Here is a 17,396-nt window from a genome sequence, read left to right as displayed (position 1 = left end):
TGATTCCACTAAATGTTTCATGCTTCTTCCATGCTCTTCATCATGGGAACAGCAAAAAAGCAAACTCCCTCAGTTCTCATCTATACAGTTCCATTTCTAATAGTGTTAGATGAGCATATGTAAGAAAGTTAAGAGCACATATGTACGTGCGTGGGTACATAAGTGAGTACAGATGTGTAGGTGAGCAGATATAAAAAACACAGTATATACATGGGTGTATATATGGATGTGTACATTCCTTCTGGAGGTGAGGATGGACGACTAGAAGCCTGTTAGTAGAAGTTATTACTGCTGTTTCTTATTGCCTCTTTCTGTGCATATGCATATACAGTATATACTGTATGTTTTAAAAACTGGAAGAGCTTTTGTAAAAGTATTCAAAGTGTTTCTTTATTCTTTGATATTGCCTCTTCCAAATAAATATATTTAAAACAACTAATGACATATCATTATTACTTTCATAATAATCAGGTAATCTCATTGAGATCAAGATCTATTTTGCAATAAAGACTTTAGCTCTGCAGAAGTAATAGAAATAAAGCAAAGCAAAGGCACACAATTAAAACGCAGCCAGTCACACAGAAACAGATACAGAGACACACATCTATAAAAATGTTCACACAAGGTTTAAAATCACCCAGCGGGATGAGACTTTCAACTTTACAGTCCTGTGTTTTTCATCCAATTTACATGGTGCCAAGTACAGCTCCAGTTCAGTATTCATCTCAAGAGTTGTCCAGTTCTGGGGTCCGGTCTGATGAATTGTAGTTTAAAATTTGGGAAAAAAATGTGATATAATGAGGTGGCTTTAGTAGGATACATTTACAAACAATAGTAGCAGTGTGTAGTTCTCATCTTGTTGCTAACAGGGTGGAAGGAGCCACATGAGAATACAGGATATCGCCACAGTCAGGCACAGACATGATGGTCGATTGCACAATAGTATTTCTGTCCTCAAGAGAAAGACACATTTTATTCTGATATAAGAAACCAATTTTTATCTTCAAACTCTGTGCCAGTTGATCCACATGAGGATAAAAAGACTGCTATCAAACCAAATTCCCAGATACTTATAAGATTGAATATCATCAATTTCTGTACAAGTCTGAGGTTATGCAGAGATGTCTAAAAGACGTCAAAAGGAATCTCAACATGGCTTGATTTGGAGAAGAGACATGCATACACGATTATTCTATCTGTGTAAAAGGGGAAATAAATCTGTGTTAGAGTAACACTATTGTTTATGTTAAAAAAACTTTAAAAATTAGCGGACAAAGCATAGAACGTTGTGGTACCCCCTTGGTTATTAAGTAGGGCTGTTATTTTCATTAATGATTAATGTCTTTTGTCTGAAACCATGAAATCATGTGCAAGTAAGAAATGCATCAAATCGTCACATTTAAGGAGCCTTAACGATTATTCAGTTATCTTAGTAGTTGCAGAATAATTTTCTGTTAATCGACTTATTGATTAATCGACTGATAATTGCAGCTCTCTATGGGACCATCAGTGCAGATCACCTATGTTCTATCAAATCACAAGTAAATTCCTTGCTTGCAGGAGACCTGATATAACAATCTTGATACTGGCATCGGTTTCGTTATGTGCTTTTGCTTCCTCTCTTTTAAAACCACAAATGTAAAGACACCCCGGCTGAAACTGCTTATTCACTGTCTAATGGCTGCAAGCACCATTCACGCTTCATTAAAGAAGCACACCAAACAAATTTTGAAGCTTTATTTATAGTAAAAATACTTTAGATACATACAAGCTGTACATAAATTGTCTCAAGAAACTCAACATAAATGTCTCCTTCTGGAAAATAAAACAGGTAAAATGAATAGATACAAGGCAAAAACATGAGAAAAAAGTCATGAAATGTTTGCACTGCTTTCAAAAAGTGTGCAAGTGCTAGGCATCAGTTTTCACAATGTTGAGATTATGAAGCTTTCTGTCTGTCTATCAAAGGAATCACACTTTGTAAATTACTGTTTCGCTGAATTTTGCTGTCGGCTCCTATTTCCAATGTTTTAAGCTCTCTTTCGAGATTGAGCAAGATAAAATGGAAGTTTACTATGTTATCAGTCTTCAACCAAAGTCACTCTGATAAATGCTCCTCACTCCTCATTCAATCCAAATCCATGCGAGGCTCAATAAAGGGGTGTGAAATAACACAATGCTAGAGCGCTGTAGAAACCTCTACACTGTATATCTTTCGTGTGCTGACAGTGAGCAGTTGTTTTGTTGTTGTGTCAACACTAGTTATGGGTTCTTCAGCAATTCAAGAGCACCAAGCTGATTTACTTTCTCTATTTACATAATGAAATGAGGAGGTGACGTTCACAAATGGCACTGCTGCATGTGGCATTTTGGTCATCAGTTTATGGTGAAAGTAAAACCTGAAAGTGGATTTGACGCTTGATGAACCATCGGTAACATGTTTGTGCATTGCATTAGCTGCCTAATTCAATACTTTAGTATGTGTTTGTGATTATTCCAGGTGGTCTGGTGAAGTACAAGCTTGAGAGGGCATTGTATCCTCTGCATACAAATGCAGAACCACAGCCCTGCAATGTTTCCCCTACAAAGACTAATCTGTGGCCAAACAGAGGCTTACAAAGTGAGTGAATCAATATCAAATGAAGATCCCACTTAAAGAGCCGCTAATGTGATTGATAAAATATAAAATTTTTCTTCACTGCATCTACACACTTTTTCAATCATCGTCAAGCCCACCTTTGTTTTATAAAACTATATCATATACAATCATTTTTGCCCACCAGTAAGTAAATTTTGTCGTCCTGTCACTCCCAAAGTGTGCAGATACCTACTATTTCAAACTGGCAGTGCTCCAAATTATCTCCCACCTCATCTGCTGATATTCTCCTCTTTTCTCGCCTCCTGCTCTGCAGCTCAAATGTCTGTGAGGCAGAAGTCTTGACATGTTGTCCGGTTCCTCGGTCCCAGGTGCCGAAGGCTCTTCACTCATTCAGGGATAAGATGATGTCATCCTCAAGGTCAGAGTTGTCGGAGCTGTCTGTTTGTGCAATAGAATACAGATTTAGAAATGTAGGGATACAGAGATGTGGTGCTGCAGAGGTCAGTGGGTAAGGAGGAAAACTGCCAAAAAGGCAGAATGTGAAAGAGCACTACATCAATTTTTTTCTTTACAAATTCATGCTTTCTCTGTCATTCACTCGCCCAACATCTGCATTACACAAAGACAGCAGTTTTTAAATTCCACTGGGAAAGAACACATTTCCTCACAGTGACCAGACAAGCATGAAAACACAGAAACTGGACTAAAATTCAGCCTTGATGCATCATTTACTTGAGACTGCAGATCAGGACTCTGTTCTTTAAATGTTTCTTAAGTAAACCAGGCTAACGCTAAAGTGATCCTGTTGATTCTCATCCAGCTAAGTGCTAGTGCTGGTGTTTTGTTCTATATTGCGCCTTTTTTCAGTTCCCACACTGTTATAACTATTGCTATACAATTAGTTATTATGAGTGAATTCAGTTCTTCCACAAGTGATGTCGTGTTCAAGACTAAGCAGACTTAATAGTTTCAGTTAATAGTGTTTGCTACACAGAATAATTTACCCTTAGTTGAGAAACGTATTCCAGTTTAAAATCAATTGATTGTTGAAATCCATGTAAATAAAATCTGTATTTATCATTTAAGTGCAACTTATACATTTTAGGGTTTAAATGACTAATCCCAGTCATAATGCCAAAGTTAGATGTTGTGTTGTCTTTTAACAGTCAGAAGGCTTTAACTTGTTCATGTCTGTCTTTTGTAGTTTGATTCTTTTTAAGAGTACCAATATTATTTTGCTATGTATTTTATCATGCATACAGTACAGTATCTATTTAACTCTTTATTATGTAAATGAAATAGTGATAATGATACCAATAGATTCTAAGGATTTCTCAAGAACCTAAAGGTTTTCATCTAAAATCATCATCCCACTAAGAAAGAAGTAATTTGTATGTGAAAATTACTTTATGTGAGGGTTAATCCTAAAAACTCTAAAACCGGATAACTGTGAATGAACCTGCATTTTTGCACACACAAACAAAGCACAGGGCCCAGGACAATTAAAAAAAAACAAAAACAAAAATGATGTGTTCATTACATTTTAAAGCCTGGACCAATATAATAATAATCAACACTTTATAAGACTTTATAAAAACCTACGGGAGCCCTACATATAGTTCAATTGAAGTGCAGCTCACCATTGTCGCCTTCAAGATCAACATCGTCATTATCAGAGTCGTCTTCGTCATTGTCATCCTCATCATCGTCATCCCCGATGTCAACATCCTCTTCGAGAAGACGGGCGACCTCCTCATCAGAGGGAGAGAATTCATCATTCCCATCATCCTCCTCTTCGTCATCCTCATCCTCTCCACCGTTCTCATTCTCTAGCTCCGCAATAAGAGGATCTGTATCTACATCATCATCCGAGTCCTCGTCATCGTCATCGTCTTCCTCCTGATCATCATCCTCCTGGTGCACAGAGGACAACAATTACAATTCATTTCTACATCTGTCTGAAGGAACCAAAGAGACCCTACTACATCAAAGATAAAAGAACAAAGTACGGACCTGATCCTCCTCGTCCTCCTCCTCTTCCTCTGCAAGTCTCTGCCGACCAACTTCATACAGTCTGCACACCGTGTCGGTGTTAACCGAGTCTTGGTTCTATGAAACAGATGCAGCAGGAAAAGACATTTTAATTCTTTCATACATTTATAAATACAGAAATTATCACAATCACTAGCAAAAATAATTGCGCTTTACAGCCACATGAATATACCTCAATCACAGCTAGGTAGCAGTCTTTTGTGTCTGTGCAAAGGTCAAATATATTCCTCTTGACATCAATAGTGGCTGAGATGAGAGCAAAGAACACCAGTCAGTACAGATAAAGTATTACAGTAATTAAAAATGATTACCAACTACTACAGGGTATAATATAAAATGTATCCAAGCACAACACTTAATTATCATGAAAGACTTTGGGGAAAAATCAAATAAAGTGAGGCGAGGGCAGAAAGCCTTACCAATTGGTTTGTAGTCTGTGGCATTAAAGGTCCTGAACGATGAACCAAATGGACTTTTCATCTGCATCTCCATCATGTCGTCTTCATCATCAGCTTGCAACATTGCTGCAAAATCAAAAAGAGAGAAAATAAAAACTGTGCACAGCAAGCTGGTTAGCCAGGGTTCTGGCTCCTGAAAGCTTCAAGTGGTCGTTGAATGAGCAGAGCCATTATGGCACACCCATTTCTCTTCCTGTGAGGTGGCGTGAACCAGCTGGTTCTGTCTGTTGCCAATCCGACACTGATCCTTCTGCCCATATGGCTCTGAGTGACTGTGGTGTCAGGCGCGCACACACACACACACACACACACACACACACACACCTCTACAGGCTCTGTTCACACCTCTCTCCAAATGCACACATGCTCATTTTGCTTCATAATTACCAGCCTTCCACTCAAACACACCTTTCACACACTTGCACTGACTGTCAAGTGAGTTGTAGGCTTGATGCCAAATACTCTACACTTCCCATCAAGCAGCAATTTCTGTATTTACCGCCATAGATGACAGTGCCGTTGTTGTTGAAGACAATCCTGCACTGGTCCAGAGCAGGAACTGTGTGGAGGAGGTGGAAGGTCCGCAGATCCCACTGAAACTCCAGCTAAGGACCATGACATTCTTTTTCATTTGTATCAACTTAATCTGCTGCAAATTTAATTACACAGCAATTAAAGCCATCCCCAGGGTAGTACAATCAATTTTTAGTGCAATACATATTTAATGTCTAACAGTGAAATAAATGCTCAATAGCGATCCCATCATGGCAGCGACAACAAATTCTATCACTGATCCATGTGTTTTTGTATCCTAATCAGATTTATGAGATGTTTCACTATATACTCATTACTGAAGTCCACTGTTAAACAAGAACCTCCTGAATGCAATCACTCTTAGCTGTTAAGTTTAGCAATTAATTTAGCAATAAATGAAACTATCAAACGATAACTGCAACTGCCAAAAATTGTAGAATAATTGTAGAAAAGAATTGTAGAAAAATATATAGAAGACGAATACAATAATATACATATTTTTTAACACCTATTCTACAGTACTCATTGTAAAGGCTCATACATGAAAAAGGGACAATTACATTTTATGAAGAGATAAGAGATTCAATTTACTCCCTTGTTAATAGATGTCCTGCCCTCAACAGAAAAATCCTCATAAATTTGCTTAAAAGCTCCTACTGTACTGTACTCCTACCAACCCAAGTATTTACGTCTCAAGGATACAATTTCGGTGTTTATGATGACTTCCAGGCCGTTGGGATGGAACACACCGCTGATGTTCATGTTGAACTTGTCAAACTTGTGGATGGCCTGAGCCGTGCGCACATCCCACAGCACGCCGTCGTTCAGTACCAGGTCATCTGTGGGGTTGAAGGTGGCACAGTTCCTCTTGTAGTTGTTAGCCAGGTCTGGGTTGTTGAGAGTCAGAGTTACCTGTCCCGTCTGGATGTCATAAATCTGGCAAAGAGAACAGCTTGAAAGTGAGCGTTCACCATTTTACTTCAAGTTGTTCCGTATTTAATATTTCATATTGTAACATTCAAAAAATGCTGACATACTTACACGTGCTATATGTTCCTTAGTTCCAATGACACGATCTTGTGAAAGCTTACTGAACTCCACATAATGGTCACCCAGAAAGGAATGCCTGGAGACAACGAGAGCAACCTTTCAACATTTCATCGAAAACATGCAGCCACTATGATTATAAAAACTGAATAGTTTAAACTTTATAATTGCTTAAAGACACTGTAGAACAACTCTGAATGAATCGGCTGAGTCTCAGTGTTGCCTTGGTTAAACTGTGCGGATGAATGAAGCCAAGTGCTTGTGTTCCATGAACTGAAGACTGCAGCCCTCAGGCTGTTAGCGTGCATAATTAAACAGCATGTCATCTCCTTTCGGCAGCTCCCTCTTTTGACAGCATGAAGCTGCTGTACCATTGGAAGACCACATACATGGAGGCAGAGGAATCACAGACAGGCATGAGTCCCTAATTGAACTGTTGATCAATAGCCTTTGGTCAGACAGCCGTCATGTGGTATGTACTTTCTGGCAATTTTGCACTCCAAATGTTTCAATATCTGAGATTTGTGTTTAAAAGAATGCATCTTGCATGTAGCTGGTGAAAATATGAGTTCAGTCTCCTGTGCAAACATCACTTACTTCATGATGAACACTGATTTCATGCCCCACAGTGCAGACAGAGGGTAACTCCAAGAGGCTGACGTTAACAGCAGAGAACCATCCTAAAAATACAAAATGTGTTGGGTGGTTAAAGATCCCATCCAGACATGTTTTAAGTACTCTGCTTGGAATAATAATGAGTCAGATATGGTTTTTCCACAAAAATATTCCATTGCCTCATTAGAAATTCTTAAAATCACATCTACTCCTTCAGCCTCATTGAAAAACATAATAAATCCTGTATCAATGATTGTGCAAATATTTCTTAATTTCAAAACTACTGGATGTAAGATGGTTTCTGCTTCACTGAAAAGTCCATTCTCAGTGTATGTTTCCTCAGCACGTGTGTGTATGTTGCATGGACCTGGACTGGCTTCAAACTAGTTGTAAACTGTAGGTGACGTGATCCTGCACAGTGACGGTCAAATATCCAAGTAGAGTAGCAATAAGCAAAACATATTTTCAAGTGGATGTATATCCTACATGTTAGAGGACAAATAAGATTACATGCAGCAGCTACAACAAGTAGACATGATCTGAAACTGTTGATGTATTGGTAGCTTTCTCTACTGACCCTTGAGGGCTCCAGGTGAGTGATGGCTGAGCTGTGACAGCTGTAGCTTGCTTCCTCCTGGCCAGTAAACACATTGTAGAGTTTGAGCTGTCCTGTGCACGTCCCGAGCATCAGGAACCGCTCGCGAGCTGAGAAGGCACAACACATGAAACCGCTCTCATCCTCGTCAGCCTCCCTGAACACGGAAATGGGACGGAACCTGGACAAGAAGCAAATAAAAAACAGAGAAGAGAAATAATTGTGGAGGACGGTCGAATAATCTCAATTTGTGCTCAAAGAAGGAGACATGAATCTAGCAAAGCCCAGAGTGAGTTGGAAACCTACCTGCTGAAGATGAGATGTCGGTCAAAGCATCCTCCATCTACTCCTCCGTATTTAGGATAAATAACTCTCCGTGTGTGTCGAGATGTGAAGTTGATGGGTGCTTGGCGTCTCTGTTTGGGCTCGGGGCATTGATGGGGTGTGAAGAGAGAGAAAGGCGGACATGTTGCGACTGGGTTTTTACAGCGTGCGTGCTGTTCCCTCAGGTACTCTGTGATAATGCTGTCTAACGCAGGTGGGGAGGGCAGGTGCCTGTCAAACTGCTTCTTCATGGCTGGACTCTGGCTGAAGGCCCCATGGTCAGACTTCTGCCTCAGCACCCGAGGTTTCTTGCAGCTCACTGTAGTGCACCCTGTTTGCCGTTCACGAGAGAAAACGATTCGGCCGATCAGCGGGGAGCCATTGCTACAGTGGGGGACAGACATTGAGGGGAAAGCAGAAGAAGAAGCTCCAGTGGGTTGTGATGTAGAGGGACGTGTTTGTGGATGGCTGGACCCAGGGGTGGATGAATGAGAAGGATGGTTTCCGAGTCTTGACCCGACACCGTTGGCCAGCCGAGGTGTGCGGGGGAGAGTAGCAACGGGAGAGGCAGGTGGAGGAGGAGCAACAGGGGGGAAAGCCGAAGTTGAATGTGAAGAATGAGAGAGACATGCCATCGGGAGATCGGCCTCCTTGGTGAGTGTGGTGGCCGTGTCATGAAGGCCTTTGGCCACAAGGTGGTTCCTAATAAGCAACAGCAGCTCTTTCTCAGGGAAGGTGATCCTGGACTGAGCGACCACACTGGCCCTCTGTAGCCACGCCAGAGACACGTCCGTACCAATCAGCAGCGGTTTTCCAGAGATCCTTTCTATCAGCTCAGCTGCAAACTTACAGAACTTGACATGTTCGCTGCGTTTGTCCTGGAGCACAGGCTCCTTCATGAGCTGCTGGATGTGTCCGCTGCTGAACAAAGGCAGCTTGCTGATGATCTGTCTGACAGAGCTGGAGCGAGACAGACCAACTAGGGCCTTACAGGCCAGAGCTCGGATCTGGTCTGCATCTGTAATGGGCATCTTCACCGTCAGCAGGGACAGCAGCACCTGCATCACAGACACAGAATGTAAGTTAAAAACAATGGCTGACAAAACTGAGGGTATGTTTGAGAAGTATTTTTTAATTATGAAGGCTCCCAACTCAGGTAATTGACCGAGTGGTGTAGCATGAAAGGTGGACAAATTCTCTAAATGATAAGGAAATGTGCTTCTTTTGCTGTCTCTTATATCCTGAGAGAGAGCAAATGCGATATTGCTGTCCTACAATTATTTGCTCAAGCAAAACACAACTCACCCTGCCAATGAGGTAGTGGATGTCATCTGTCTAAAGATGCAACTTTGATAATGAAACTTGTTTGTGCAAAAATGATTTTACCAACAACCAACATAACACTTAATGGCATGTTTCCCTTTGTTTGTCTCAAGTTCTACATTTACATAACCTAGTCCAAGTGCAGCTGGAGGCACTTAACTATCAAGTATCCCTAGCTAAGACTAGTGCAGTCTAACACAGTGACTGTATTACATTATACTGACAGTTTTTATTTCTCTTCCATGTTCATATCATTGAGGATAAACTAAATCACATAAACACTTCTCTGTATGACACAATACAGTTCAACAGCACCACAAACCACATCCTCAAAAACGATCATACAGGTGAATCAGCGCCTCTCCAGAACAGTTTCAATACAAACTAAACATTATAACCTTCATGCAGGTGTTATTTATAGCAGGGCTGTTGAATTAGATTGCAATAGTTTTAGGTGAGTGTACCTAATAAACTGCCAACTGAAGGTATAAATCACTTTGAAGATGTCCTTCTGTCATGCAATTGGTAAGCAGCATATTGTTCTTACTCCCTGTAAATCAGCATAATGTCTCCCCGGTTTCAATGTTCTAACTGCTTGTTCTTACACTGAACTGATGAGCAGGTCAGCACCTTGCATGGCATCTCCACTGCATTCAGTGTGTGTTTGTGGATGAATGTGAGTCTTTAAAACGTGCTTTGCACTGTTCCCAAGGTAAAGACACAATATAAATCCAATCCATTTAACACTGCAGCATTTACCAGCACCTGTCAAGAAGCATAACTTTAGACGCCCTGTTTTACAGAATGACCAGAAAAACTTTGAGGTTGCCTTTTGTCAATGCTGTCAAAAAATATCAAGTACAGCCTTAAAAAAAAAAAAAAAAAATCACAAACACATTTGCGACTGATATAATATATATTCTACCTTGATGCCATTGTTGGACTGCACCACATTCCACATCTTAGTGAGCACACTCTCGCTGGCTTTGGTCTGCTGGGGCAGGCGGCGACGGGGGGTGCCTGCAATGAACTTGCCAATGCTTGACATGCGTTTGTCTGGAGCGCAGACGCAGTTGATGACAACCTGCAGAGCCGACTTCTGAATCTCAGCATCATTCACAAATACCTCTCCCTCTGCCACTGCCAGGACTATACTCATTCCTGAGAGAAAACCCAAAAGATTAAATGAAAAACCTTGCAGAGAAAATAAAACCTGGAGTCGTGCCACCTCTCGGCAGAACTGGGCACAGGTTTTATGAAATAAACAAAAATGAAAGTGCAAGGCTACTGCATTTTATTACATTCTGACGATGGTAATAAGAATTTTAATTTTATTGTGCTACATTCCCAAAAAGCTGACAAATACTCAACTTTATGTTCACACCATGCCAAAAATCTTCTAATAGCATAATGAACCAATGCACTACAGACACATTTACAAAAACTGCTGGTAAAATACATCATGCTGCTTGAATGTGTTAATGGCTGTATACAAGCAGTTTAACACTTCTTCAGATAAAATGGAAAACACTTCATGTTCTAAGCTGAGCCTTTTAAGAGTGCCTGATAACAACTTAACTTTTAGTTAGAAAGTTTTCACAGATGGATGTTAGCTGACAACACCTACCAACAGTGGAAACAGTGGATCCTCCCTCATCAAGCACAACAACAGCCTCAGACAACAAAAGCTGGGTCTTTGGAACAACTGTGAGGATACTCAGGATGTCGAGGGCGTAACGCACTGTATCACTTCTACATGGAAAGAAAAATTATGGTCACTGTTGCACAATATCATAAATCACTAAATCTCAGCTTGGAAGTGGACACTGTTAAAACATGTGAAAAGGAAAAAAGGTAATAACAAATAATAGAATAAAAAACAGCCTTGTCAATACCTGCCATAGTAGGTCCTCCAGTCACAGGCAATGGAAATAAGTTGCAGGAGAAGCTGGACACAAGACAGCTTGTGGAAGACCTCTGCTGGCTCCCAATAAAGCCGGAGTGGTCCATATTCTATCAGAAACTCCATCATTTCCACCACCTGCTCACGGCTATAGCTGACTGCCTGGGAAACAAGACAAGAGCACAAATGATCACTACAGGAACACAAACTCCTGCATTTCTTTTATGACAATTAAAACATAAACAGACCAACTTCACATAAAAACGGTATAATCCATTAATGTATTATGTTTACATCAATAAATCAAGTGTCCACTAATGTTAATCACAGTTATCCTTTGTCCTCTGTGTACCTTGTAGTACGGCTGAGAGTGAATGGGGGCACCCCCCTCTGTGCGCTGCAGGGATTGCTTCACCTGCTCCACCTTGATTGCCAGATGGGCCTCAAAGTACCTGCGCAGGGCCATGCAGGTGTGCTTGGCAGTCTGCCTGCTGGAGAAAATCTCATCATCACTCAGCAGCGCTCCCTGGTCCTCAGGGTTCAGAATCTCCAGTGTGCTAATCTGGAAGCAGTCAGTTCATATTACGCATTAGTACACAATCAGCATCTGATATGTTACATGTTTTGATATCACACTGACTGCTCAGTGTATCAGTTCTTGAACTATACAGTATTTTCTATGAATTTTACAGATGGTTAGCTTTACATGGTTACAGTGAGGATCACATGCAGCGGGCTGCTGGTTTTGTCCTACCAGATTGACAAGGCGCCGGAGACCGTCCTGCTTGTCAAAAAGCTCCAGGACGGCACGGAAAGAAAAGGAGATGGAAAAGAACATGGTGGCGTGGCAGCAGCCGGACGCATGTGAGCATTCGAGCAGCCACAGCGTGTAACCAACCACATCTGACAGGATGGAGTGGGGCAACATGCACACCTTCAGAGGAGAAGACATGGCAATGAATACAAATGTGAACTGCTGGTAGACCTAGGTGGCAGTGATAAAATCAAGTATCGTTTTTCATCAAATACCTCAGGATTAATGCCTAGAGGATTTTGTGAATGAATATATTATGTTATTTTGTTCTGTACAACTGCTGTTAAATTCATATTTTTTAATCACTAAATAGTAAAGCAGCCTTTACGTTCCATGAATTACAACAATATTCCCATAATCAGTATTTCAGATGACATCTCATTACAACACAAATATATAAAAGTATATATTGCCAAGCTTTAACTGCTACAAACACTTAATACTCTGTCATCTTGTCTTTGGCACATTCACATAAAAACTTGGTTGGCACATTTATGCCAACTTTACCAATATTTCACAGTGTATTTGTGTGGTGTGTGTCTGTTGTACCCTCTCCATGGCATCTTGGTTATAGGCAAGATAGTAGAGGCACAGAGACACTCCAGTGGCAGCCATAGATGGCCTGGGGATTTCCAGCAACTTCTGAACTCCTCCATGAGCCACAAACTCTGCAGCAAACTTCTTGTGCAGCAGCAGAGATGCCAGGTACTGAGATAGGGGAAAATAGGTTGAGACATAAGTCTAAAGAGCTTGACCTTGTGTTTTGGCACCGTGGAGGGTCAACCACATGAGAGAGCGTTTACCTTGAGAGCTTCAAAGGTTAGCTGCACATCATTGGTCTGCTTTAGATCCATATAATGCATGAGTAGCTCACGAGCTCCCATCTGCATGAACACTGCCAGCAGCTACAGGTAGAAGGAGGAGGAATGGGCATCAAGAGAACATATGTCAATTTGCTTTAATATGAAACCACCTAAATAGCTAGTTACCAGAATATATGGTTCAACGAAAAGCCTGCTACTAATATTTCCTGTATAAAAATGAGCATGAGGTTACCCTTAGAACCATACTTTTTATAATGTCTCAACAGAATATTTTCTTTCATGATACTTGAGGAAGACTGACATCTACTGGTAAGTCTGTGACAAGACAAGGGAAACACATACACAGCCTAAAATGATAACATATGCTGCAAAATGCCATTTTACAAGGACTGCAGCGAAAGATTATTTTCATTATTAATCAATCTGCTAATTATCTTCTTGATTCATCATGTTTTTATATGAAATATAAAAAAATAGTGGTATACTTTTAGCTTAAAATGTAGCTTGAAAAAATTTACAAAATTGATTAATTGCTTATCAAAATAGTCGCAGATCAATGTTAATTAATTGATAAATTGACTAATTATTGCAGCTCTACATTCTACTATACACTGCAGAGGCTGATGGTAATGGACCAACCTCCTGATACTCCCCCAGAGGAGTGAGATACTGCAGGATGAGCCTCTGCTCGATCTCTGGGGTTAGAGGGTACAGATGATAGTTGTTGCCAATCACCCAGGGGCTCATCTCAGACCAGCTGCTGTTGGAAAGCTCGTTGAAGTTCCTCTCTGGCTCTGGCAAAGAGAAATTTAGCTTCTGTTTTGAGGTCCTGCCACTCTCTCTCTCTAGCTTCCTTTTTAGGTAACTGCTGCCATCAGACATGCCTTGGTGTATCAGTGAACTCGGGGCAGACATGGGCTTCATCATGGTTTTAACAGCAGAGTTGGCACGGCTGCTGGTCTTATGAGGAGAGTTGAGACGGAACGAAACCTCGTTTTCGGGCTCAATGGTTGAAAAGGGAATTTCGCCATCCCCCTCTGGCCCCGTCCCCTCCCTTTCAGCTCCATTTCTGCCCGGTGTGAAGGACTTCTCTTCAAAGCCTCCATCAACAGTCTCCTCATCCAAAGGTAACAAGGGCTCACTCAAAGTCTTCCTGGGGCTGGGTCGTTTGATTTCCCTTTTGTTCTCAGCATCCTTATCCTGAAGCTCACGTAACCGATGCAGCATCAAAGGCACCTGTCAAAGTAAAGCAAGAAAAAAAAGGTTAATGGACAGTTGCTACTTTATACCAGCTAGTGATGATGAGCAGATTGTCCTGATGCTTGGCAGGATAACACAGCTTTATCAGCTGTTGTAACACCTTGTCCATTTCTATGTACACATTATTCATTAAGATAAAACTGACATTTGATACAGCAACATCCCATACTGACCAAAACAGAGTTCTCCTCTCTGTAGTTGGCTGCAATGTCCTGGTTCTCCATGGCACCAGCCAACAAGCCTGTAGCATAGATTCTGAGGGGCTGCTCGGCCTCCTGAGCCCACTTAAACAGCCTTTCAACTATACCCTCCTGAGAAACACAAACACAGAAGCAAGGTGAAATACATATAAAACAAGAATGTGAACGGAATGTGAACAGATTCCTACTAAGATAAAACACAGAAATTTTTTGAGTACTGTATTTTCCCCAGTATGATGGCTTTTATTACAATTTCACAAGCATGGTTCAAAATAAAAGGATCCACTGACAGAACAAGGGTTTGCAGGCTGGACTGTGACCATCTGTCCCTGTCTCTGGTTATCTAAACTAAATTTGATGGGTTTGCTGGTCAGTTCCAATGACTCTGTTCAGATGTTTACTTCGTCTCACGACTGTTTTTCAGTAATAACTACCTGAGCATCTCTGCCTTTACCATCTCCCCCTACGCTATGTTAAACTGCTTTAATATCTAGGACAGCAGAAATCAAAATGAGACCACTTCTCTTTTTCGCAGCTTCCTCTTTGTTGTTGTGGTGATATTTGATGTTATCATTTATATCAGCTTGCTAAACATGAATGTCTAATGTCTTCAGTAGAGGGCATGTAATTACATGTATTACTTACTATACCCTTAAACACTGAACATGGCAATTTGGATATGAATCTGCAAAACTACAAGAATATTACAGGCTACTATAACAGCTGAAATTAAGAAAACACAATGTTTGGGAAAAAAATAAATGCTCTTCTCGCATAATCAAGTCAGGATTAAGGTACCTTTTCTTGAAAGACCACCGCTGTCTCCAATCCAGGCATGATGTTCTGAAGCAGCCGACAAGCTGCTGCATTGAGGGAAAATTCTCTGCTGGTCATCACATAGCTATTCACCAGCTACAAAGGGATGAAATCAAAACCACTTAAAAGTTACCTTCTGACTCAGATGCTTAAAATGGCCCTTTATTTTGTACAACAAGTCTCATTATATTCTTACTGCGTTCATGAAGTCATCATTCTTGAACAGGATCTTGAGCAGGTGCCCTAACACGCATTCTGGATCAGCTCTCCCTAGTGGCCAAGAGGGAAATGTTAAAAACATGCACAACTTAAATCTCCAGTAATCTTGCTATTATGTGTTTCGTTTTCTTTTTCATACCAGGATGTCGATCATCAAAAGGGTCTGGATCTGCTTTGTGATACTCCTCTGTCTCCTTCTCAACAAGCTCAGAGATTCTGAAAGTTACGGCACATCAATATATTTAACTCTCTTCAAGTCACCCTCAACTCATCCTAATGACACCACATTAACAAGAAGCAGAACTACTTACTTTGTGAGGATGTTAACCAGCTCCTGCGTGCTGCCTTGTTGATCTCTCTCCCACTGTTCCAGTAGAGCAGTCAGCTCTGCCTTGGAGTCCACACTGGCAGACGCCGACGCCATAGCGTTGCCTGTCAGGATAGAATCCACTTAATATATGATTGATTGTTCAATGTATTCTTTGTTTGTAATACATGGACAAAGTGATAACTTTACAATGTTCATTTTGTCCAACTAACAGTTCAAACATCACACTTATTAAAAACAAATCAAAATTATACAAATGATTAAAAGGAAAAGAAGCACATCATCACATCGGAGAAGCAGGAACCATGACATGTGTGGCATTTTTAAATGACCATTACCATTTAATTTTCAGCTAATCGATTAATTCACTCATCATCATTCAGCTGTACTTGTATGTACTGTTGAGTAGTATAAGTTATAAAAAATCATCATCTTTTAAAAGCTCTTCATATGTTTTGTATGTTAAAATCTTAATTTGTAAAGTAACTAGCAACTTAACTGTTAATAATTTATAGTGGGGTAAAATGTGCAATATTTAACTCAATGCATATCAGTATAGTATTTTATTCTACTTGCATATCTGTAGCGTATTGTGGTTTTATGATAATGAAACTATTTTAATTACACTGTACATGTACACGTGACTCATAGTCGTAAACAAGTCAACACAAACACAACCTAGACATCAAACACAGGGAAGTACGACTGAATTTCAGCCGGATGACACAGTCAGAGGATATATTTCACTGAGATCCAGAGAACAAAGAGCGAAGAGGCGGATTTGCTCCATTGCTTCACAAACATCACAGTGTGCAGGTGCAGCAGCCCTCCAGGGACTGCAACTGTCAAACCAACACTGTCACTCTACAAATCAGCACGTTGATTAAAATTCTTTGTCGCCTTTTGTAATATGTCTGGAACTACAATCTCAGCTCCAACACTTGGCATGTTTCTCTACATTCACTTACAGCCGATACTTACTGCCCCAGGCAGCAGACAACTCACACACTGCCTGTTGCGATGTTTGGCTAGCCAGACTGTAGCTAAATAAGGAAGCTAATATACTTAGCTCGCCAGCGACACTCTCAAAGTACCCGATTTTGGATTTCACTGCTATAGTTTACACTAAGCCTAAACTGCCCGGACATGCACAGTTTATTGTGTGAGATTCAAAACATAGTTGAACCAAATGAAACCTCCCTGTACATGGTACCTGGCACTAAAGTGTTAGCTAGCAGCATTACAAGTAAACCTGGCTACATTTAGCTAGCATGCTAACTTCACCTCTTTGCTCCGCTCAGCTCTTCTTCGGTTTCACCAAATTTGCCGAGGCTTGCGTCCACAGATATTAGTCCAAGCTCCTGGGTGCCTACGTATCTATCCCCGTTTCACAGCCAAAGATTAATTTGCTTTATTGTAGCTTTGTATTCACGGTTTATTATCATTATGGCGAACACGTTCTCCACGTCATTTCAGGAGCGACAG

General features: G+C 40.7%; 1 protein-coding gene across 2 annotated transcripts; it reads right to left on the bottom strand.

The window, feature by feature from the left end:
- Window positions 1–1,740: 1,740 nt before the first annotated feature.
- On the bottom strand, window positions 1,741–17,371 carry dcaf1 (DDB1 and CUL4 associated factor 1). Of its 2 annotated transcripts, none has more exons than XM_022739258.1 (25): window positions 17,196–17,371; window positions 15,895–16,015; window positions 15,723–15,799; window positions 15,561–15,634; window positions 15,347–15,460; window positions 14,522–14,659; window positions 13,728–14,324; window positions 13,068–13,169; window positions 12,814–12,972; window positions 12,205–12,384; window positions 11,803–12,012; window positions 11,443–11,612; window positions 11,175–11,299; window positions 10,473–10,708; window positions 8,207–9,282; window positions 7,883–8,081; window positions 7,288–7,370; window positions 6,685–6,769; window positions 6,346–6,579; window positions 5,609–5,702; window positions 5,071–5,175; window positions 4,824–4,897; window positions 4,613–4,708; window positions 4,240–4,513; window positions 1,741–3,037 (listed from the first exon to the last, which is right to left on the bottom strand). In XM_022739258.1, the coding sequence occupies exons 2-25, from the start codon at window positions 16,005–16,007 to the stop codon at window positions 2,982–2,984; spliced, it is 4,671 nt and encodes a 1,556-aa protein (XP_022594979.1). In that variant the 5' UTR covers window positions 16,008–16,015; window positions 17,196–17,371; the 3' UTR covers window positions 1,741–2,981. The 2 variants fall into 2 exon arrangements, with proteins under 2 accessions (XP_022594979.1, XP_022594980.1); XM_022739259.1 differs by having other exon boundaries at window positions 1,741–3,033.
- Window positions 17,372–17,396: the final 25 nt, after the last annotated feature.

Source organism: Seriola dumerili, unplaced genomic scaffold (genome assembly GCF_002260705.1).
Source record: "Seriola dumerili isolate Sdu_G_001 unplaced genomic scaffold, Sdu_1.0 BDQW01000043.1, whole genome shotgun sequence".
Classification (NCBI taxonomy): domain Eukaryota; kingdom Metazoa; phylum Chordata; class Actinopteri; order Carangiformes; family Carangidae; genus Seriola; species Seriola dumerili.
This window is presented reverse-complemented; position numbering and strand designations above follow the sequence as displayed.